Source organism: Macrobrachium nipponense, chromosome 4 (assembly GCF_015104395.2).
Source record: "Macrobrachium nipponense isolate FS-2020 chromosome 4, ASM1510439v2, whole genome shotgun sequence".
NCBI lineage: Eukaryota > Metazoa > Arthropoda > Malacostraca > Decapoda > Palaemonidae > Macrobrachium > Macrobrachium nipponense.
This window is the reverse complement of record NC_061100.1, coordinates 99,518,619-99,543,885: the sequence shown is the minus strand read 5'-3', so window position 1 is coordinate 99,543,885 and position 25,267 is coordinate 99,518,619. Positions and strand designations below refer to the sequence as shown.

General features: G+C 36.3%; 1 protein-coding gene across 19 annotated transcripts; it reads right to left on the bottom strand.

Moving 5' to 3' along the window:
• LOC135211041 (uncharacterized) lies at positions 1 to 24,507 on the bottom strand. Of its 19 annotated transcripts, none has more exons than XM_064244082.1 (7): positions 24,364 to 24,393; positions 17,913 to 18,110; positions 7,188 to 7,416; positions 3,476 to 3,632; positions 2,883 to 3,053; positions 2,079 to 2,166; positions 1 to 1,979 (listed from the first exon to the last, which is right to left on the bottom strand). In XM_064244082.1, the coding sequence occupies exons 4-7, from the start codon at positions 3,571 to 3,573 to the stop codon at positions 831 to 833; spliced, it is 1,506 nt and encodes a 501-aa protein (XP_064100152.1). In that variant the 5' UTR covers positions 3,574 to 3,632; positions 7,188 to 7,416; positions 17,913 to 18,110; positions 24,364 to 24,393; the 3' UTR covers positions 1 to 830. The 19 variants fall into 19 exon arrangements, with proteins under 19 accessions (XP_064100152.1, XP_064100150.1, XP_064100162.1 ...); XM_064244080.1 differs by lacking the exon at positions 24,364 to 24,393 and adding an exon at positions 24,131 to 24,255; XM_064244092.1 differs by lacking the exon at positions 24,364 to 24,393 and adding an exon at positions 24,131 to 24,255 and having other exon boundaries at positions 7,307 to 7,416.
• Between the last annotated feature and the right edge of the window lie 760 nt (positions 24,508 to 25,267).

Sequence of the window (25,267 nt, the reverse complement as noted above, 5' to 3'; positions counted from 1 at the left end):
CCCATATTCAATTATTTATTCTATTGTGACTGTTTAAAGTTACATCGTGATTTCATAGAGCATAGTCAGTCAGATCATTAACTGTGCTTTGGTATAAGAGAATGCCAGATATATAACCCCTAAAAAAAATTACATATATTTTGCATACTTGTTCTGGCCTAGACTATGGGTCAGTGAAATAGCATTGGTAAGTGGGTATCTGGCCATACACGTACGCGACTGGTATGCTGATTTCATAGCGATTGACATGTACTATAGTAGATTCACATCAACCGTGCATCTGATGTCTAGGCCAGTCATTTACGACGCTCCTGATTGGCTGTTGATAAGCCAATCACAGGGCTGGAACATACATCTACTTATGTGAACATACATCCTGCTTATGTGAGCTCTCTCAAGAGACTGACAGTTTCCAGCCCTGTGACTGGCTTATCAACAGCCAATCAGGAGCGTTGTAAGGGACTGGTCTAGACATCAGATGCACAGTTGATGTGAATCTACTATAGTCTGTCTTTAATGTGTATAGCGGTTACTGCCTAACTGGACTGGAGCATGCACTAGTCAAGGCAGGACAAACCTGATGCCAGCTGCGTATGTTAGGACAACTTCTAGTGGATCAGCAGTCCAATATACGCTACACAGCCAAGGTCATCGGCAAAATATGGAAAAGCATAGGCTTCAGCCCAAAAAAGAACAGAATGAGGTGATTCGTCTAGAATGAAAGGTCCAGTCAATCAGGGGAAAAGGAAATAGAAAAAGATTCTCAAAACATTTTGGCAATACAGGAAAGAAACCTGAAATTTTAGCCAAAGAAATCAAGCACACAACCATCATCGTCGACCCTCGGTGAAAACGAACTTCTGTAGAACTGAAAACAATTCATCCACTAGCTTGTTCACAGTTGTCTCAGTGAAGTAGTCAGTGGCATAGGATACATTGTAAGTCGTTCTCCCTCGAAAAGTCACCACAGCATGTAAGCTGCTGTTGAGGGAATTATGTATACATGAAATTGAATCCACGGCCGTTATCTGAACATGGTCTCCATTGTGATGGAGTAGTGGGGTAAAGTCCCCATGATTTGTCAGACTGTAATCGTGAAGAGCTGGTCTAAATGAAGTTATGTAGTCGTAAGAAATTTGGTCAGCTTTTTCGACCATTTCTTGCACCACATATTGCTTCATCGTCAATTTGTCGTTCAGGGCGGAGCGCACGTCTTCATCAACTCTTCTGGAATAGTCCCAGAAGTTCTTTCTGCAAGAATCATCTACCACTGAAATGTAGGACATGGAAGATCTGAAAGGCCCCAGGTGAAATGTCTCAGTTGGTCTCATGTATCGACGGTAGTCTGTGTACAGGTTGCAAGATACCTCACAGACATCTTTAGCAAATCCTTTCTCCTCCACGAGGTTAACAATGGCTATGTTTAGGGCAGCCATTAAGGCGCTGTTAACTGTCACCTTTTCCAGCTTACACCTCTGAAGAAGCTGGTCAAGAAATTTGGACTCCATCACCCTCTGGATGTTCTTGGTAGAGGGTCCTGCTTCAGTCGGCCTTGGAAATGCCTGAAAGAAAAGTGGAACTTGATCAGGCTTGGGTCGAGTTCTCAAAATGGCTTCAGTGAGGTGCTTGTCACATGACGCACTGTCCTTAATCTGGGTGAGCAGCACAGAAACTTCATTGTTGTTGGTAATGGGAACAACCTCCTCATCGCTGACAGTTCTTCCAGCAGCTAAGTCGTCCAGTATCACAGCCATCCATTTTATGATGTAAGAAAAGCTCGAGCCATCGCATATTCCCATGTGACCCGAGACGACAAAATCATATTGGTGGGGGAAGTGTTTCTTGACCTCTGGAATGAGGCAAGGAGCACTGGGCTTGCGACAAATAACCCTGAATTTTCCTTGTGTAAGTCTAGAATCTTGAAAACCATCCTTTGTCGCCTGACTTATAACGTCAACCACATCGCCATCTTCCAGAACCTAGAACATTATAATTTTCAAGATTAGAACTTAAATAAGATATAAGAAAATATAAAGATTACTGTTGGAAGGGCAAATGAAACAGTTAGTCCTACTTACCTGGAAATTTAACTCCAAGTTCGGTGGCTGACAATACCACAGTTCTCCTTTGTAGGGAAGGAGGCAGACACCAAGCCATGGAATCTTCCTAAGTGAAATAAACATACCATGGGTTACCTATTAGATTATTATAGACATAAAGTCAATGCAATTCATTTCCAGAATAAACCTTCCTCAGCACTCTGTTTTGTCTTAACAATTCAGTCTCTTCATAAAAAAAAAGTTTATCCAAGTTACTAAGAGATCCATAATACATCATTTTACAGTGACCAAGTTTGCTTGAGCATTCTAAGTCTCTTCACAGTTATAAAAGAATTAATAGGAAGAGATATAAAAAAAATGTCATACTAACAACACACCATAAAAACAATAAGCAACTCTACAACCAAGTCGAACTGGCCTGGAATCTTCAAATGGAATGTGGCTTTTACAGTTTATGGTAGCTAAATGTTTTGTAAGTAGAGTTGCTTAGTGTTTTTCATGATGTGTTGTTGAATGATAAATTTCTTTCTCCTCTTCATTAAATGTCAGGTCTTAAGCCTAACTGTGTTCCATTGTATGTCACACCAGATCCTCCCCTACACAATACTGTTTGGCTCCATATCAGTCTAATCATCTATCGTCAATCTCCAGAGTCTATGGGTTCTTCAGGAGGTCGTTTTTCAATCATCCATTAAGTCTACCCACTGACATTCTCCCCACTGTACTTTCCACAACCAATTGCAGCAATCTGTCAATTTTCATCAGTCTTGAAGAGCCTCTGAAACGTAAAAATGAAAGCGTTTTTGGAAATGGACCACCAACCTGTGAAGGTGTTCCACAGCCTCTCTGAATAAGTCCTGACTCAGCGGTTTGGTGCTGTTAAAAGTCACACCGTAGCCCCCAACTCCATAACCCTTATCATTGGCTCTGTGTACCTCCTTGGTCCCATCACTGGCTCTCCACAACCACTTGATGTTGTCTGTACTCTTCCATCTGTCCAAACGTAAAGGAAGAATATTCATGTTTACTATCTGCTTAGCTATATGATAAGAATTCTTCATTGGAGACATTTTGAATACTGGGTATCCTGCCATTTGTGTTTAAGGAAAGGCATAAATTTAGCAGCCTTTGGTATCTTTATGGAATCAAGTGATAAGATCTTGCTGCTTTTATACATCAAGTTGGATGATACGCTTCTCACATTGTAGGCTTGTGCTATCTTTGCAAGTAAGCATCAAAAGTCTGGTTCTTTAGTGATAAAATGATAGATACGCATCAATTTTACATATTCTTATTTTTCCTACAGTGATTGAATGTGTCTAAAGATGGACAGAGAGTCTCGATAAACGTCAGCATTAGAATTCTAGTGGTTGCATATGTCAGACACAGACATACAGACAGAAAGCGCTCCTTACCTCGACAGACAAATGCTATGAGAAACTGAGGCAGAGCCAACCTTCCAGAGCTTTCCAGTTATTCTCTGGAATGTTGTACTTGCAAAGACTGCTGACATGGCAAATCAAGATACGTTTCCACACCAGACAAAGGGAATAAGATAACTGCAAGATTATTCTGAAATTAAATAGGAGTTTTGTCTGTATAGATTGAAGCAGCAGTTTGAATTGTCAAATGTTACATTTAGTCTTCATCAAATGCTTTGAACACCAAACATTTATCTATTTGTGCTAGTCGACAGTTGCCATTAAGTTTCAGACGAGTATTCAAAGCATGTACGTACACCCAGTTACAAAAGCGGTGTCGCCCCGCCAGGCCTGGCTCCGTGAAATCATGCCCTTCTTGCCCTGAAAGTGGCCCACGTTCAAACAACCAGTACATAGTTAGAATGGTTCGAAAGGGAAGAGGAGGGAAATTACGATAATCACGCAAGGAAATGCAATATTGAATGAAATACTATATATGGACAGAGAGAGAGAGAGAGAGAGAGAGAGAGAGAGAGAGCTTTTATTCCTGTTTAGTTATTAATCTGACGGATATACTCTTGAGACATGCTGCTTTAAGAAACGTTATCATATATTTTTTGGAAAATAATTATTATGAAATCTTATCACATCGTATTGTTTTTAATCGTTATCACATTTTCTAAATAAAAATGCCTAAGATATTGTTGGAACTAACTATTCATATTAATATAAAGTTCAGACGAAAATATCCTTTTTAATTATCCTATAAGCAGCTCTCTCTCTCTCTCTCTCTCTCTCTCATTCTGTCCTCCGTCTTATATCGCCTGGATTGACTATTTAAATAATGGTAGATGTTTGATATGTTATTTGGATGTGGCCAAGGATCACAAAACCGTAAACGGCTACTCTACCAACTTGTGCTAGGCTGTATCTATTTTTGCCCTAGATTGACTGGACTATAATTATATGTATTACCAATAATATACGAATCTGGTCACAAAGATGTTAAACACCAGGTTTTGTAACCGTGGGTTGTATAAGTCATCAAAGCATCAGTATTGCAAGGATATTATTTTATTAATTAATCTATGCTAAGAACACATTACTGGATATGCTAATCTAGTAGTACAGGATTTGTATTTATGGCATAACTTAATTGAGTTACCAGTATTTGAGTGTGATGGGCCACTTGCCTCCACCCCTCACAACCATCTAGGCTACTTATAGAGAGTATTTGAATTTGTTATATTTCTTATATTATTGAATGAAAATATTATAATTATTTCAGAAAACAAGCAATTTGGTGAAAATAAATTATGTGAAATGAAATGCAGTGAAATGTGTGCATCGGCGCATTAACATAATGATGGTGAGGTATAAAGTATGTAGGTGTTGCAAAACCATATACTACGTATCAACATATTATTTAGTGTCAAATTATTTCATGATAGTCTTTAGACCAGCCCGTATTTATCATAGCTCCTATGACATCTCATAAACATTCTCTCTTAAGTCACTCAATTACTCATAGTTAAGAGGAACTTCTAAGAGTGTTTTATCAACGCTCTGAGAGACTCTCTATGCTCTCTTAGCCATAGATATAAAAGCCTAGATGCCGCATCGGCCGGCCGGACATACGTCAACAAGTCCGCCATCTTGGCGCGGTAATTCAAACAATGCAGCAGGCTGCAGTATGTGACGTTTTTTTGCCACTATTCGCTTAATATTGCACGGATTTCTTGTCTGATGGCTCGTTACAAAGCTTACATAATTCCCTACAAGGATTTAATAAAATAAAGTTGTTCCTTATTGTTTGAAAGTTAACTTGCAATGACTTTGTTTTAGCAGGTAGGGGGAAGGAGGGGGCTAGTTGTACACAAATGTTAATATTTACCCATAACTATTGCTGTAAACAATAATTTGAAATGCTGTGATAAGACAGATGACTAAAGTAGGCCTACAGCTATGGATCTGTGCAACTTAAGTAAAATCTTTGTCTCTCGAAGTGCTCTGTTAAAAAATCCCCCAATATAATTTTTGGCACAGGCCTACAAGTTTAAGTCATAAAACTGTAGGGTTGAGCCTAAAATAAACTACAGTAGGCCCTAGAATAACTAGGATTTCTGTGTTATCTAGCCTTTGCATCTCTGCCTGCTCCTTTGAGCCTGGGTGGGGTGGGGGTTCTTCCATTTTTTTTGGAACGGGATGCTCCTCAGTGAATTCTGACCTCTAGACCTGGCTTTGGAAAATTTAGCGGGTATCAAGAGACCTCGTCTAGTGGCAAAAGTGACCTATCTCTAGACCTAATTTTATATGGTGAAATAATTATATAGAACTTAAACTTTTCACAATACTACCTTTAATTTGCTCAGACTAGGATATATCATTATGGCAAGCATTAACAGTTCAATATAGCTCATCTCTAGACCTGTGTTGTCAAGGACCCAAATTATTATACCTTATTTGGGATAAGGGCCTGGGCCATCTCTATACTTCTATAGACCAAAATTGCCAAAATGAGCCAATCCTGACGAGCAACCCTGTATACCCGGTCATAGTAACCGTCCCCCACCCCCCACCCCACCGAGCCTTTCAGCCTAGACCACAATCATAAGGCCAGTCTAATTTTTGTTCAGCTAACTGTTCATTGGTTTGGTCACACATGTATAAATTTAAAGCTGTGGGTGGCCTTATGGGTCATTAAGCCTATACTTTGAAGTAACAACTCTCAAAATGTATTGCACAACGATTTATTTTCATGATATTTGTTCTTACATTGAATGTATATATAACATTTATTGTACATCTGTGCATTTATTTATAAATATTCCCAGCAATTTAAACAAGTTTTTTTTTCATTGCTGTTTCCAACAGTTTAATGATACTACATTGTAATGATAATCTATATGCATTGATATGAAATCAGCAGGCTATATCAAAACATCAACAAAAACTCATTATGTGCCTTGCTTGGCCATTTAGTTCTTATTACAAGGACCAGATTAACACTAATATTACATAGCTATAATGCAGTGAAAGAAATCTAGAAACATCAAATTAGTGTCCAACATTTTACCCTATTGACCTAATGGCCCTTAAACAATATTGTTTTAACCATTTTTTTTCGTAGGCTGTCTTATCACAGCATTTCAAATTATTGTTTACAGCAATAGTTATGGGTAAATATTAACATTTGTGTACAACTAGCCCCCTTCCCCCTACCTGCTAAAACAAAGTCATTGTAAGTTAACTTTCAAACAATAAGGAACAACTTTATTTTATTAGATCCTTGTAGGGAATTATGTAAGCTTTGTAACGAGCCATCAGACAAGAAAATCCGTGCAATATTAAGCGAATAGTGGCGAAAAAACGTCATATACTGCAGCCTGCTGCATTGTTTGAATTACCGCCCCAAGATGGCGGGCCTGATGACGTGCGCCAGCCTATTCAGCTAGCGCCCGATGCGGCATCTAGGCTTTTATATCTATGCTCTTAGCTATGACAAACGGTATGTTTAGGAGAAACTTTTAAGCGAAGATCTCGCTAACAATAGCGGAAAATATAGCTACAATCCATGAATATACGATTTTCGCCATTATTTTAATAAAAAAAGTATTTTAAAAATTCAAAATATTCATTAATTATTACATTAACCTTGTGATCTGTATATTATTGTTGAATTCAAAAGTATTTATTTTCCGGGTACCTATATTTTGTTTTGTAATTTTGGCGGACGCTTCAAACAACAAACAGACCATAGGCATAGTTTCCGCCGGGCGTTCGCTCTGCTATAGCCTACTAGTTAGAAATGGATTCAACACCAACTGCAGTGCCTGTGAGTAGTAGTCCAAAACCCAAGAGGCAGAGGAAGGCAAATTGGAGGCAGGACGCTTGTCTTCGTCTGTTGCAGCTTATAGACGAAAACAGGGGCAGGGCTGTAATAAAAGAGAAAAAATTCAACACGGAGGTGACGGCCAAGATGAGACGAGACACATGGGAAGACGTCACCAAAAAACTTAATGCTTCTTTTCCCGAGTCGACCCGCATTCTGATGCTAAACCAACTAGAGCAACCCAACGTATTTCAATAAAAAGTATATACAGAAATAGGTATGTATTGCGTAAGTAATTTAAAAACATTTATTCTAATTTTACACGTAGTTACTTGGAATTTTATTATATACTACAGATAAATAGCTAGGTGAAATGAGTATATGTATATACAGTGTATATGTATGGGTATATGTATGTACACTCGGCAAGGAAAGTTAAGATACAGTTTTTTAAAATCTTCGGACATATATTGTTCAATAATGCCACACCTGGCAACTCTTGAAAGGGGGCGGAGCTTCAAAATCATAGCGTTTGTTGCTTTCTAGATTTCCATCAACTTTGCACCATAAAGATTCTGTTGAGATCCTGTAATCATTTATACTTGAATGGAGAAACAGGCTCTATATTATTCGTTAATATTGGTTTGGTAACGTCAGTTCAGGGTAGAATATCGATCATCCTTTTATAAAACCTACTGTGAAACCTTATTTATTAGTAATGTTTGAAGACGGATCTTAACAATGAGAGAACGGGTTTTAAAATTTGGGCAGTACTTGTGGAAATCGTGAGGAACAATACAATAAAGAATAAAATATTATGACGATAGAGAGAGAGCGTGCAAGCATAGACCTATCGATAGAGATACTTAATTCATTATATTTACTTTGAGAGATTAAGTGATAGTATTTTTTCAAATGTTTCAAAAGTGGGGAGAGAGAGAGAGAGAGAGCGCAAGCATAGGCCTATCTTTTGGGAATACTTAATTCATTATATTTACTTTGAGAGATTGAGTGATAATATTTTTTCAAATGTGTTTTAAAAGTGGAGAGAGAGAGAGAGGAGCAAAATCTGTTCATGTGAAAGCTTAGGCCTATTTATAACTACTTAATTTCATTATATTTTCTTTCGGAGATTGAGTGGTAATATAAATATTTTTAAAGTATGTTTTAGATGTGGAGAGAGAGAGAGAGAGAGAGAGAGAATTATAGTACTGGTGGCGGACTTGTGACGGGGAAAGGCAGAAGAAAATATAATGAATTAAGTATCTCTATCGATAGGCCTATGCTTGCGCGATATGATATGACTGCCAAGATCGTGCTGCACTATGCTAGATAAAATTTGAAGGATCATGATAATCAAGTTAATTCTCTAAGAAATTCATACCATAATCTTGATTACATTCGACAGTTGCCGTAGGTAGCATTCAAAGATTATAAAAAGACAGGGAAAATTTTAGACACAGGGTGCGGTCATTCTTGCTCTCTTGATAGTCTTTACTTTTGAAAATCGGGTTTCATCCACAAATCATTCACGAAAAAAGCTGTGTTAAGTAAAAATACTTATTACCACAAATAACTCAATATGTATTGCACAGGCAATTAAAGTTTTATATCGTGGGAGATCTTTCAGCCTCGCGGCAAAGAAATGCAGTCGTGTAGGGCTGTAGGTTACTACGAACTGCTTTGTAATGGGAGCATATAGCCAGAAAATCTTTGAGCTGACATGCTACTTTAACCTTGATTAAGATTTATGTTTAAAGACAGTAGCTTTGTAAACAGCAACTAGCATTCGATCCATGTCAACGTCAAAGTAATCAAAGTGTGAAATCCGTTACGTTAGCCAGTATCCAGTGACTTGCGCTTTCCCGCTCTAAGTTCTAGGGCTCCTCCTCACATCATAGAAAACGCTCTTGCGGATGCAACTAGATTTGTTCAACCCACCTTAGCCGTCGCAACATTGAGTGCCATTGACGTCAACTAACTTTAATCGCTTTGGAATACAAACATAAGTTTGTAGAAACTAAAATAATTGCATTCACCACTTACGATGATGCAATATATCCCCGTTCATGAAGCAAAACGAGTAAATATTGTCGTCGTGATACATAGTACTAAAATCAGAAATTCACATTCTATCTACCAGATCTCTATGAACGAATCTATCTGAGAAATTCCAATTACTTCGGACATATATCGTGGTTTTAAGTATCTGGACGGTTTTGTTTTGCAGTTTTAACTTATACGATATAATTTGCAGTATATTTTCATATTCTAGAGTAAATTTAGCGATATTATGTCTTTTCAGTAAAAACAAATGGGAAATTGGATGAACGAAAGCTAATGAAAACTGTATCTTCAGTTTTCTTGTCGAGTGTACGTACATAGTAAATTCAAGTATGTAATATAATTAAAATATAAAAAAAGATGTCTAGAATCTAAGCTGCTTATGTATTGTTACAAGAAAGACAATAATACTCTCATCAGATAAAATTCTGAATGTAATTCTGTTAAAACTGTAAAATATTGCATACTTTCTCTAATAAAGGATAAATAAAAACCCTTTGAAAACATTGGACATCCTTTGGAAGTGCTGGGTTTGGCTTTGATATTTTTTCTCCCAAAAACACAATAGGCAACAATCTTATAAGAAATAGTCCTTAATATGATGAAGGCATTTATAATATCAGATCCCATGTTCATGTAAGCAGTCGAAAAAGGAACTTGAGGTGCGAAAAAAAGTCAGCACAAATATAGTATCAGGAGAAATATATAGTACCAATGCTATTAATGTCCATATTCAATCATGTAATGACGCCATTTTTGTGGAATTGTTCCCGAGTACTGGGTGCAAACTAAGCAATGTTGTCCTTTCGCTAAGAACATATTTCAATTGTTAAATGAATTGTTTTAACACATATTTTTGGGTTTTGAAACCTTCGAATTGGTTGTAAATCTTTTAAAATAAATAGGTTATTACAAGCCACTGATTTTCCTGTATGTCAATGACCAATGTTTATCTAACTACTTATTTTTATTTTTCTGTTTCTTATATTTTACTTTGAATGTACTGTAAACAGCTACAAGGAATTTCTGCTTTTCTGTTCCCCTGTGGACTATAACCTCATATATCTATCTTCGTGAAAAAGGAATTTAAAACCTCACACGCACACACACACACACACACACACACACACACACACACATATATATATATATATATATATATATAATATATATATATACACACACACAATTATATGAGACATGAAAGAGGTGAAGCACTAGTACTATAGGCCTAGTGCTCCTCTCTCGCTGCTCACCAAAAAAAGCTCTAAGGACTTTCATTTTCATTCCATTCTTGACCCTTCGTGTCTAATCCTGCGCCAATATATGTGATCAAATTAATTAATCCATTAATTTTGAGAGAGAGAGACTGATATGTTAGAAACCGCAGAAAACCTCTCTGTGCGGTTGGCAATCGCCTCTCTGATAAATTCAGTCACATACATGAGGCCACTTTGATCAACTCTATATCTTTTTTTAAACTCACTGTCGTCATACACATCGAATATATCCAGTCTTGGACGAAAATTCCTCGGGCAGGCGAACGCGGTGTTCTTGTTCGTCTGCCATTTTTACAGTCTGTGACTACCGCCATGAGAAACTCCTAAGTACTTAGGAGGCCCCTCCACCACTCTTAAATCTCGGCCTGAGATATGAGTACTCATTGCGCGTAAGAGGCTTCGTAAAATTCTCTTAAGAATTTTTATAACTTTAAGAGTGTTTTAATGTGGTCAGCTCGGTCACGTCTTACCTAACCATTCCCCTTCCCCCTACCGCCAGCTCCCCTAACCCCACCCCCCGGCTAACACCTGCTCACTCACTCCGCCCTCTGTTCATTGCTTCAGCGGCTAATATCCAACACTAGTTGGTGTTCCCCCTCCAAGCTATTAAAAAACCACACCACTTTCGATATCTCCTGTTCATTAGTCTTTTACATAGCCATGTTTTTATTTTTTGTAATAAGATCATTGTAAACATTTGAAAAAAAAATGTCGTGTGAAATACTGTCATCTGAGTATTGTTACCTTCCAAAAAAATCCATCAGAACAATCTCATAATATATGTAAGACATTACAATCCCGAATACGAGGTGCGGAGATAAAAGGGTATTTATAACAAGGTGGGGGTTAAAGGTGATATGGACAGGTGACATTGGGTGACCTTAATTTAAGTCTTAAAGGGTTCGCTTATCAACATTTATTAGGTAATGATAGTAATACTTTTACTGATAGCAGTTAATAACCAATGATTCTAAGTCGCTATCACGACTGGCACATAACGTTATAGGGTTACTGAGATCATCTCTGTATATCTGGTTAATGTCTGTAACTATCGTTTTCGTTATGAATCCTGGTTTTCACGCGAGGTAATGTGCCACACACAGCCATGGACGAGCTGTATATAACGCCAGTGGTCTTGAAAGTCGTGTTTGCAGCCTTTGGGGTAGTATATGGTCAACAGAGTTGCCTTTGCTTGCTGCCGCCATCCCTACAAACGTTGCAATAGATAAGTATATAATACATAGATTATAGTGCACAACATTATGTTAGAACAGTTATTCCAAACGCATAGATAAACACAATGACCTCGACTAACACCTCCCTAAGTTTAGATAATCGTAATTACCAAATAAACCTCCACAAAGGCTGCAAACACGACTGTCAAGACCACTGGCGTTATATACAGCTCGTCCATGACTGTGTGTGGCAAGTTACCTCGTGTGAAAACCAGGATTCATAACATAAACGATAGTTACAGACATTAACCAGATATACAGAGATGATCTCAGTAACCCTATAACTTTATGCGCCAGTCGTGATGGCGACTTAGAATCATTGATATTAACCCTTAAACGCCGAATGGACGTATTAAACGTCGAGTCAAAATGTCCCCCGTATGCCGAATGGATGTACCATATGTCGACTCAAAAATTTTTAGAAAAAATTCGCGAAAAATACTTATAGGCCTACCAGCCGAAAACTTTTCAATCACGCGCCTTGGGGGGTGCTGGGAGTTCACGGATCAAGGCGTTGTTTTGTTTACAATCGTTAGGCACCCGCGCAAGCGCGAATTTCATTCTTATCGCACTAAAAAGTATCAGTGACACGTCTCTGAAATTATTTTGTCACTTTGACATAATTTTTGCACCATTTTAAATTATCCGTTACATGAAATATTATATATGAAAATGTGCACAATTTCATTTAGAATACAACAAAAAAATACTCATGATTGTAGCTTTTATTAGTTTTGAAATATTTCCATATAAATAACGATTAGTGCCAAAATTTAAAACCTTTGGTCAACTTTGACTCTACCGAAATGGTCAAAAAACGCAATTGTAAGCTAAAACGCTTATATTGTAGTAATATTCAACTATTTACCTTAATTTTGCAACAAATTGGAAGTCTCTAGCACAATATTTCGATTTATGGTGAATTTATGAAAAAACTTTTTCCTTATGTCCGTGCGGTAACTTCCGAAAAAAATCATACATGCGATTGTGGTAATGTTTGCACCATTTTAAAATTAGCCGTTACATAAAGTTTTATGTATGCAAATGTGCGCAATTTCATGCACAATACAACTAAAAACAACCCATGGTTGTAGCTTTTATCAGTTTTGAAATATTTTCATATAAAAATGATAAGTGACAAATTTTCAACCTTCAGTCAACTTTGACTCTACCGAAATGGTCGAAAAACGCAATTGTAAGCTAAAAATCTTATATTTTAGTAATATTCAATCATTTACCTTCCTTTTGTAACAAATTGGAAGTCTCTAGCACAATATTTCGATTTATGGGGAATTTATGAAAAAAATAACATTTTCCTTACGTCCGCGCGGTAACTCTTCCGAAAAAATCATACGTGCGATTGTGGTAATGTTTGCACCATTTTAAATTAGCCGTTACATAAAGTTTTATATATGAAAATGTGCGCAATTTCATGTGAAATAAAACGAAAAATAATTGAAGGTTGTAGCTTTTCTCATTTTTGAAATATTTGCATATAAATCACGATAAATAGAAAAAAAAACATGTTTGGTCAACTTTGACTCTACCGAAATGGTCGAAAAACGTAATTGTAAGCTAAAACTCTTATATTTTAGTAATATTCAATCATTTACCTTCATTTTTCAACAAATTGGAAGTCTCTAGCACAATATTTCGATTTATGGTGAATTTATGAAAAAAAAACTTTCCTTCCCTCCGCGCGCGGATTCTCCGCCATAAATCTCCGAATTGCGTACATCGCATTCTCGGAAAATTTGCTCCGTTTCATATTAGGCATTTCATAGAGTTTTATATATGAAAATGTGCGCAATTTCATTTAGAATAAAAGGAAAAATATTTGAAGGTTGTAGCTTTTCTAATTTCCGAAATAATTGCATATAAAAAAAAATTTATAAAATAATTTTGACATTCGGTCAACTTTAACTCGTCCGAAATGGTCGAAAACTGCAATTGTAAGCTAAAACTCTTACAGTATCGTAATATTCCATCATTTAACTTCATCTTGAAACAAATTCGAAGTCTCTATAACAATATTTAGATTTATGATGAATTTAAAAAAAAGAATATTTTTTTACGTCCGCGCGTTACTAATTCACGCATCATTTTGTGATAATATTTTCTCTGTGTTGCTTTTATCGTTTTACAATGTGTTATATACCAAAAAGATCACAATTTAGTTTAAATTACAACGAAAAAAAAGTAACTTGTTACCTTTAACCGTTTTGCGCACAGCGCGATTTGAATACAATTATATATGAAATTTCGTTTTTGTGCTATCATATATTGCATTATTTATATATGATAATGATAATTTTTATCATTTCTGATGGTTGCATACTAAACTTCAGGCAATGACAAAAAAAGGAGCTAAAAATGAACTCTTAATCTTGAAAACTAAGCGCGCTGTGATTTTTTGAAAAAATTATTTTTTCCGCTTCTGCGCTCACTCCAAACCGGCCCCGGCATTCGGGAGAGGTTTTGATTTTTACCGCTTCGGCGTTTAAGGGTTAACTGCTATCAGTAAAAAAGTTAAGTATATCTTAGTTTTACCAGACCACTGAGCTGATTAACAGCTCTCCTAGGGCTGGCCCGAAGGATTAGATATTTTTACGTGGCTAGGAACCAATTAGCCACCTAGCAACGGGACCTACAGCTTATTGTGGGATCCGAACCAGACTATATCGAGAAATTAATTTCTATCACCAGAAATAAATTCCTCTGATTCCGCGTTGGCCAAGTCAGGAATCGACCTTCAGACCACCGGATTGGCAGCCGAGCGCGAAAACCACTCGTCCAGTGAGGAACTTCTGCTATCAGTAAAGGTATTACTATCATTACCTTATAAATCTTAATAAGTGAACCCGTCAAGACTTAAATTAAGGTCACCCAATGTCACCTGTCCCCCATCACCTTTAACCCCCACCTTGTTATAAATATCCTTCTACCCCCGCACCTCCTCATATTCGGTATTTCAAGGTCTTACAGTTATTATGAGATTGTTCTGATGGATGTTTTTTGGAGGGTAAAATAATACTCGGATGACAGTATTTCATAGGCCATTTATTTTCCAGATGTTTACAATTTTTCATTGCAAAAAATAAAACCATAGCTATATAAAAGACTAATGAACAGGAGATATCGAAAGTGGCGGGTTTCTTGAATAGCTTGGAGGGGGAACACCAACAAGGTGTGTTGGACGTTACATCTGAAGCAACAAATAAAGGCGGAGTGAGTGAGCAAGCGTGAGCCTGAGGGCAGGGGGTGGCGGTGGGAGTTAGCTAAGACGTGACTGATCTGATATATAAATATGATATAATATAAGAAATATAGCAAATTGACATACTTTCTATAAGTGGCCTAGATGGTTGTGAGGGGTGGAGCAAAGTGGCCCATCACACTCAAATACTGGTAACTCATCTAAGTTATGCCATAAATACAAATCCTGTACTACTAGATTAGCATATCCAGTAATGTGTTCTTAGCATAGATTAATTAACCCTTAAACGCCGAAGCGGTAAAAAAAAGTCTCCCGTGTGCCGGAAGTGTTTCAGAGTGAGCGTGGAAGCGGAAAAAATCTTTTTTTCAAAAAATCACAGCGGGCTTAGTTTTCAAGATTAAGAGTTCATTTTTGGCTCCTTTTTTGTCATTGGCTGAAGTGTAGTATGCAACCATCAAAAATTTAAAAAATTATCATTATCATATATAAATAATGCGATATATGATAGCGCAAAAACGAAATTTCATATATAATTGTATTCAAATCGCGCTGTGCACAAAACGATTAAAGGTAACAAGTTACTTTTTTTTCGTTGTAATGTACACTAAATTGCAATTATTTTGGTATATAACACATTGTAAAACAATAAAAGCAACACAGAGAAAATATTATCACAAAATAATGCATGAATTCGTAACGCGCGGACGTAAACGAATATTTTTTTTCAAAAATTCACCATAAATCTAAATATTGTTCTAGAGACTTCCAATTTCTTTCAAAATTAAGACAAATGATTGAATATTACTATACTGTAAGAGTATTAGCTTACAAATGCAGTTTTCGACCATATCTGACGAGTTAAAGTTGACCAAATGTCAATTTTTTTTATATATATATATTTTTTATATGCAATTATTTCGGAAATAAGAAAAGCTACAACCTTCAAATATTTTTCATTTTATTTTACATGAAATTGCGCACATTTTCATATATAAAACTCTATGAAATGCCTAATATGAAACGGAGCAAATATTCCGAGAATGGGACGTACGCATTTCGGAGATTTGAGGCGGAGAATCCGCGCGCGGAGGGAAGGAAAGTTTTTTTTTAAATTCACCATAAATCGAAATATTGTGCTAGAGACTTCAAATTTGTTTCAAGATGAAGATAACTTACTGAATATTACTAGAATGTAAGAGTTTTAGCTTAAAATTGCGTTTTTCGACCATTTCGGTAGAGTCAAAGTTGACCGAACGTGGGTTTTTTTCTATTTATCGTGATTTATATGCAAATATTTCGAAAATGAGAAAAGCTACAACCTTCAATTATTTTTCGTTGTATTCTACATGAAATTGCGCACATTTTCATATATAAAACTTTATGTAACGGCTAATTTAAAATGGTGCAAACATTACCACAATCGCACGTATGATTTTTTCGGAAGAGTTACTGCGCGGACGTAAGGAAAATGTTATTTTTTTCATAAATTCACCATAAATCGAAATATTGTGCTAGAGACTTCCAATTTGTTGCAAAATGTAGTTAAATGCTTGAATATTACTATAATATATGCGTTTTAGCTTACAATTGCGTTTTTCGACCATTTCGGTAGAGTCAAAGTTGACTGAAGGTTGAAAATTTGTCACTTATCATTTTTTATGTGAAAATATTTCAAAATTGATAAAAGCTACAACCATGGGTTGTTTTTAGTTGTATTGTGCGTGAAATTGCGCACATTTCCATACATAAAACTTTATGTAACGGCTAATTTTAAAATGGTGCGAACATCACAATCGCATGTATGATTTTTTTCGGAAGAGTTACCGCACGGACGTAAGGAAAACGTTTTTTCATAAATTCACCATAAATCGAAATATTGTGCTAGAGACTTTCAATTAGTTGCAAAATTAAGGTAAATGATTGAATATTACTAAAATATAAGAGTTTTAGCTTACAATTGCGTTTTTCGACCATTTCGGTAGAGTCAAAGTTGACCGAAGGTTGAAATTTTGGCACTTATCGTTATTTATATAAAAATATCTCAAAACTGATAAAAGCTACAATCATGAGTATTTTTTAGTTGTATTCTACATAAAAATGCGCACATTTTCATATGTAATACTCCATGTAACGGCTAATTTAAAATGGTACAAAAATTATGTCAAAGTGACGAAATAATTTCCGAGATGTGTCACAGATACTTTTTAGTGCGGCAAGAAAGAAATTCGCGTTTGCGCGCCTGCGTAACGATTGTAAACAAAACAACACCTCGATCCGTAAACTCCCAGCATCCCCCAAGGCGCGTGATTCAAAAGTTTTCGGCTGGTAGGCCTATAAGTATTTTTCCGCGAATTTTAAAAAATAAATTTTGAGTCGACGTATGGTAGTCAATCTAGGGCAAAAATGGATACAGCCTAGCACAAGTTGGTAGAGTAGCCATTTACGGTTTTGTGATCCTTGGCCACATCCAAAAAAACATATCAAACATCCACCCTTATTTAAATAATCATTCCAGGCGATAGAAGACGGGGGACAGAGAGAGAGAGAGAGCTGTTTATAGGATAATTAAAAAGGATTTTTCGTCTGAATAATTTTTATTTGGAAAATGTGATAACGATTAAAAACAATTCGATGTGATAAGATTTCATAATAACTATTTTCCAAAAAATATATGATATGTTTCTTAAAGCAGAAGGTCTCAAGTATATCCGTCAGATTAATAACCAAACAGGAATAAAAGCTCTCTTTCTCTCTCTCTGTCCAAATACATTTCATTCAATATTGCATTTTTTTGTGTGATTACCGTAATTTTCCTCCTCCTCCCTTTCGAACCATTCTAACTATGTACTGGTTGTTTGAACGTGGGCCACTTTCAGGGCAAGAAGGGCATGATTTCACCAAGCCGGCCCGGCGGGGCGACACCGCTTTTGTAACTGGGTGTACATCAAATCCACCTCCAAGTTCCTCGTATCTCTTGTTATGGGTGTAGGTCCACAATCAGCTAGGATGAAGTTGGTGCTTAAGATGCTGGTTCGACAGACAATGTTTAACTGAATTCCATCAATAAATACATCACAAAAATATGAATATTAATTAATTTTAAACTAAAATCATAATTATTTTCATATGACTAGAAGTGACTAGCCATTGGGACTCAGGTCTTGGTGAATTTTTGGAAAAAAAAAAAGTGAAAGCTTTATTATACAGATTGGTTGTAACATTTTCTGGGCTAGGTCTTTGGTTGTTTTGCTCGGCATACATAATTTTCGTCTAGTATCTCACTCTGTATAATCATAAACCCTAATAACCCTGATAAGTTGAGATCCAACTTATCAGACATTTGGCCAGCCCAAACTTCGAGGAAAAGTATCAGCTTTCAAATGTGAAAAACAAGCAAATTGGACAAGAATTGCCAGCGCAGTAGCAGTCTGAATGCCATTTTAGAAAACATGAAGGTCCAGGAAACGCATGTCAGAGTTTTCCACGTGTTTTCAATACTCCACACTAGAAGCGCTGGCCATTATTGATAATATTGCCCACAGAATGATAGATTATTCATTTGTTTCACTTCTGCTGTACCTCAAGATGTCTCACCTCTTGTGTTTTCTCAGAACAGTATAATGTCAGAGAGGGAATACGTTTTACCAAGTATGGGCCACTTTCCAACCTTCAGCACTGTTTCTAGACTACATCATCCATTATCACAGTGCCCCTGGAACATTCTTGGTGCTCTCGCTCTGCTCCTACTCTCATCTGGATGCAATCAAGCTTGTTTGCATAATGAACAAAATTACATTGCGCAGATTAACCTACATGTTTCTGGAGTTTTCTACCATAATTTGAGTTATTTTTCTTCTGTGTTTTACCCACTATCGTTTGCTGACTGCCTTTTTGTCAAAAACTGCACAATTTTCTTTGGTGGCTGTTCAAGACACCATCGAGCATGCTTAAGTAAACTATCTTCAAGGTGGATGAGTAGTAATGCTGATTTTTCCCCTCTCTCAAATGTTGTAATTCCACTTCAACAATTGATAAAGACTGACAAACTTCCTTCTCTTTTTGGCACTAATTTTCTACATCTAACTTTCACTCACTCTCACTAAACTCCACGGCTTCCTGCACCAGACTTCTCTCAGTCTCCAAGTTCCCCTGTTGAGTGATGCATCTCTCAAGTTATTTATTTTCAGTTTCCTCCACTCCCAATTCTCATAGATCTCTTTCCACATCTTTCCATCCTCATCATCCTCTGTCTCTCCCAACTGGTCTTCTCCCTTCTGTTAACCCTTCCATAACCATTTTTTAGAAGTTCTTCCCTCTTCCATTCTAGCACATGTCCTGCTAAACGTATCCTCTGCGATTTTATGAATGTAGCCAGTTATGTATTAGCGGTTGTCTGCTTAGAATATCTTACTTCTTCGTCGTGTCTTCTCCAGATACCTTTCATTTCCATCGTAGATGAGGCCTGTTATACTACGCATAAAGTAGTTATAGATAAAAAAAACAGTAGTCTCTGTACATTTTCAAATAATCTTTTCTTCTTCTTATAATTACGTCAGCTGACCTTGGGATCATGGAGCTTTTGTTGTGGTGGTCGATCAGCTTATCGAGGCTAGTTTGTCTCTTTTTTTCTGTTTTTCTACTTATTTCTAGCTATTCCTCCTTTCCTGGTCTTCTCTAAAAACTCAATAATACTCTTGCTTTTCCTTGGCATTTTCACGGTAAAATGGCCGAAGATTAACAGTGAGAATTCGTAAAAACAAAGAAGAAATCGGTAGATAGGTGGGAGCAGCCAAGCGTCTTGCAACTATAGGCAACGTCCGCATACGACTAGTACGTATCAGTGTTGCCAACTGTAAGGTACTTGTCCTACGCGTAGGGGAATCTGTGCAAAATCTTAGACAGCAGGGCAATATTTTCAAGCGTAGGGTGATTGCAACAAAGTAGGTTTAGATCAATATGATTATAAGTATTCATGATATTTCATATAGACATAATCTAAAGATTTATTTATTATCATAGCCGCAGAATGTCGGGTCATTTTCAGTTATGTAGGGTAATTTCTCGTCTCCTGTAGGGGGGGAGGGCGGAAGGGGGGTCAGAGGGGTTGGCATCACTGGTACACGTATTGTCAACAGTGAGTCTTATTTCAAGGATAATTTTCTGTAGTTGCCATGTTACTACCAGTTTTCTGCCTGGGATAAAATGCTATCGTAAAATAAGGATTAATTGGACAAATTCTATAAAAAAAAAGAAAAAAAATACATACTGACTACTTGTTAAGTCGTCACACGCAAACAAAAATTCTCAATTCTTAAATATACTATTTTTTGGAATATTTATGAAAAATATTTTTAAAATCTCCTGTGATGCCAACATTTCAGTGGAGTGTTGCCGACACTTTTAGACATTTTGTATTTTTTTATTCATTTATTTGTGTATTTATTTATTTACTTTTCCATTTACTCATTTGCATATTGTAGATATTTCTCAAAAATGTATCTCATTTTTGGGACTAAGAGCCACACCCGCTTTTTTACAGGTGTAATTTTTTTTTTTTATTTGATTAAGCGCAAACTACCTTGCTATACGGTTTGATATCGTATATCGCACTAAATCATAATAATGTTAGATGACCTTATTATAGGTCTTAGATATTGTTCATTTCATGAAACTGGACTATCGTACTAATGCGTACGATACCTACTACAGCAGATATCGAATATCGTACTAAATCATGATCATAACAGATACATCTATCATAGGCCCCTAATTATATATATATATAGACAATAGATCAATATATATATATATATATATACATAATATATAATATCCACAGAATTATCATCCTATACATATATCGTATATCGTACCAGACCCAATTATCACCGTACGTGGACTGCAACTTCAATTCGTAGCTTCTCGGGGGAAACTCTTTCAGATTTCACAAAACAGACGTAAGCTCGTTTTTTTTGTTTGTGTGTATGCTTACCGTGGTGTATGTTCATGAGATAGATAGTGGTCCACACGAGTTTGAACCCGGTGAATATCCACCTTTGCGGTGTGTTTAGTACAAGCCCGTTAGGGAGTTTACCGTAAATTTTTTTACACGAACAAAAGACTGCAAATACCATAATGAAAAATAATGGCCTCCAAGAAATATTTGTCTTAATAACGGTCACTATCTAGGAAAGGTCCGTTTGATACAGAGTTTTAAGATAATCGCGATAGAGTTCTGTTATCTTCTGAAAACTATAGTGGAACCGGTTGGTAAAACTCAGTTACACCACCAAGCCTTTTCTTTTTAAGTTATCTCCTTTATCAGCGATAAAGAGATTTCCCTGTCTTTTATAGAACTCACTACATACATACATACATACATACATACATACATACATACATACATACATACATACATACATACATACATACATACATACATAAGAGCTCGTTTGTCATGAATGGTTGAACTTGTCTCTCAATATCGGTCTATTTTTTTCGAAATATTTTTATCGGTCTAATTTTTTTCAGTTGTTATTTTCATCTGCAATTTGCTACATCTTTCCTTCCATCGGTTGTCCATCGCAAAGATATGCGTAACAGCTGATGAATTGCCAGAAGAGAGAGAGAGAGAGAAGTTCTGAAAGTAAATGAACCTTAAGAATTCACTCGTAACGTTGCTCAGGATAATCCGCAAGAACTCAGCGCATGCTTTCAAGAAGGGATTACGTGGGATTACACAGGATTAGAGACGAGTCTCGTATAGAGGGATTATCGCCGCCACTGAAATCCCTGAAAGGAAAATTTACCTCGAAATTGTAAACCAAGGATTGTTGTAGGCTATTCACCGCGAGAGACTTACAAGCTATGATAGGCCTATCAGGATGGCAGTGAGCGATAAAGTTTAGGATTTCACTGACAGATAACCTGATGTTTTCGCAGCAGACGCAATTCAGGACATCAGATATAATCCTTCAGGAATCGTCTTCCTTCCTTGAAATATAGTTACAGTGCTTCGTGGTAAAAGAAGCATGAGTAAGCCTAACAGCAGCGGAAGAAGCCATGATGGCTAATAGTCAAGTTCAACGGCTGAGGAGGATTGGAGGACAAACTAGGAATCAGAAGGAGGAAAAGATTATAATATAGTAAAATATATACTATATATTTTACTCTAATAAATATGGATATTTTAGTAAAAGTATAAGGACTGAAAACAAAAGGAGTAGAATGGCTATCTTTTTAAAAAAGAGACAAGTAGGCCTACAAGAAATGGAAGCAGATAGAGAATGCAATATTTAACGCAGCTGGGTTCAGAGGACGTGGTTCTTGGAAGGGACTCTCTCTCTCTCTCTTCTCTCTCTCTCTCTCTCTCTCTCTCTCTCTCTCTCTCTCTCTTCAGAACAACAATGGTCAAAATAACACGAAAATTAAATTTCAGTGTGACTTCACAGTGGAAACGGAGACAATAATAGCCATTGAAGGATCACAAACATTAGCCAACTATGCTTGAGAGAGAGAGAGAGAGATAAAGGTGTTCTGTTCATCAGAACATCCTTGAATTTGTTATTGATTATATTTAAATGTAACTCGACATCCAAGCCCACATCTGCCGCTAGTATTTTTTGGCACCAGAGAAATGACCGATAAGAAGACACTTGACTGATAAGAATATCTCAAGTAGAGGGGAGAGAGAGAGGTGATGGAAGTGAAAAATATATCTAGAACCCTAAAACAAGTTAGTGCACTATCTCATTTACCTATAGACCTAGCATTTCTGGCAAAGACAATTGTGCAATTATACTATCAAGAGAGAGGGTGGGGGGGGGGGGTGTTTGGAAAGCATAGAGAGAGAGAGAGAGAGAGAGAGAAGTGACACACCAACAGTCTACCATCCAATCACAGGTTTTATTTTATATCAAATTACGTTGAAGTTTGCAAATTGTAACAAAATTTGCTCATAAACAGCAATTAGTCACCGAATCACAAAAGATTCAATCTTAAAGCAAAACCACCTTTTTTATATAGTTTACTTAATTACTTCACCTGTGTTCCTAGAGAAATAAAATCACCATGAATTTAAAGGATAAACAAACTTAAATCATTAATAATAGAATGTTCCATAGTACCATATGGTATATGCAAGAAGTGCAGAAGAGAAGAGGGGTTTCTAAGTATTCCAGTGCGTGCAAAATGCTAATGAAAAGCAGTAGAATGCTCTAAATTCCTTGCCAAATCTTACCTGATATATGCGAACGTAGACCAAGATATATTCTTTAGAATACGCAGGAGTAAGAACAGTATAAAGTCAAAATAACGCCAATAAAAAGTTTTAAAAACCCCTATTTCTGTACGACTCCAAAAGATGTTTCACTCTAGACCAATTCAAATGTACTCAAAATTCCTTGTCAAATCCTGCCTGGCTTACGCTAACATTACACCAAGATATATTCTATAGAATACACAGAAGTATACATAGTATAAAGTCAACTTAAAGTAAAGACAAAACTTATTTCTGCTCTGGATATTAAAGTGACAATGTTTCCTTCTAGACCGATGCACGATGGTATACCAGAACCATATAGGCCTAGTTAGGTATAACACTGGTCACAACACATTCACGTGAATCTAACCGGTTTTATATATAATTGATTCACTGTTTCATTCACGAAAACTCTTTCTTATTAAATCTATACGGCAGTGAAATTAATAATAGCAATATTAATTTCCAAGCAGATAATTTTCAGCATACTTTATACAAAAGTGTGATTACTTTTTTCATATCAAAGTTTTTGTCACTAATACACACGTGACGTTTTTTTATATATATCCACAGATATTAATCCACAGATGTTGCTTAATATAGATATATATATATATCTATATATATATATAATAGATATATTATATATCAAAATAAAGCTGTAGTCCTGTTCGGTGTCTCACGAGAGAATATCAAGACAATGTTCACTGATACAGTCATATTCTAATTAATCAATTACGAATGGAAAAATGACCAATAACCTTCCACAATACTATATACTTATGACAAGCGCACGGAGGAGCTCACTAAATTGAAAAATATTATTTAAATAATGTTATAAAACACCATTAAATGTCTCCCTCCCCGTCCCCTTGCTCTTTTTAGTACGAGCGAACTCTGATTTTGAGTCTAACGTTCGCTTTTTCAATTTTCCTTTTCTATCTTTATCCTGTCACTTGTGTTAGTCTTTCTGATTGAAGATGTTTCCCTTTACTCTTTATATACACCACCAGGTTGCGTTTTACTTCCCACACTGAAGAATTTCAGACGGTTTTATAACACACCAAGGACATTGTGCACATAAATCTAACGTCTGGCAACCATGAGTGGTGCAATAGGAGCGTTTTATCTTAGTTTGTAAAGCTCTTCACTGTATAGCGTCGTCTAAGTTTTTATTTTGTATTTATTACTTTTTTTCATGTTATGGCCAATCCAGAGCTGAAATAAATGACCACAATATAAAATAGAACTCGTCAACTTCGCAAGAACAATGGACATTCCCTCTCGAAGGATGGACAATCGTCATGAACCTGATGTTTTTTTCTTCTTCTTCTTCTTCTTCTTCTTCTTTTTCTTCTTCTTCTTCTTCTTCTTCTTCTTCCTTGCGTTTCCTTCTTCCTTTCTTTGTCGAGCACATTCGGACGGTTGGTTTGGGGAAGTGCCATTAGTGACTATATCAAACATTTTTTTTATTGCATTTGTATTTTTTTTTTCTAATAAATCAAGTCATATTAAAGGTTTTATTCGGCTCAAATCCGATAAACGAGAAGACTCAATGAATGACGATGACAAATGCTAGTTTGGTCTAATATTTGTCATCGTCTTTCATTTTGCAAATGACTGAAATGAGACAGAAGTTCACAAGCTCATTTTTATTGCTTTCTGTTCGGAGACAAAATTGAATTTGTTTATTGAATTTTAAACAAATTCTTCGATATTATGTCATTCATTAATACATCAGCCTGTTTTGCGGTCGGTTATTTGTCATTCTTTTAAGTAATAGAACCCACAGTCTCGTGCTCTTACTTGTAATTTCAGAGTAAAAGGAATTGTATGTAAAGTAGGCCTATATGGGGTAAAAAAATAATAGGCCTATATGAAATCCCAGCGTGGACAAT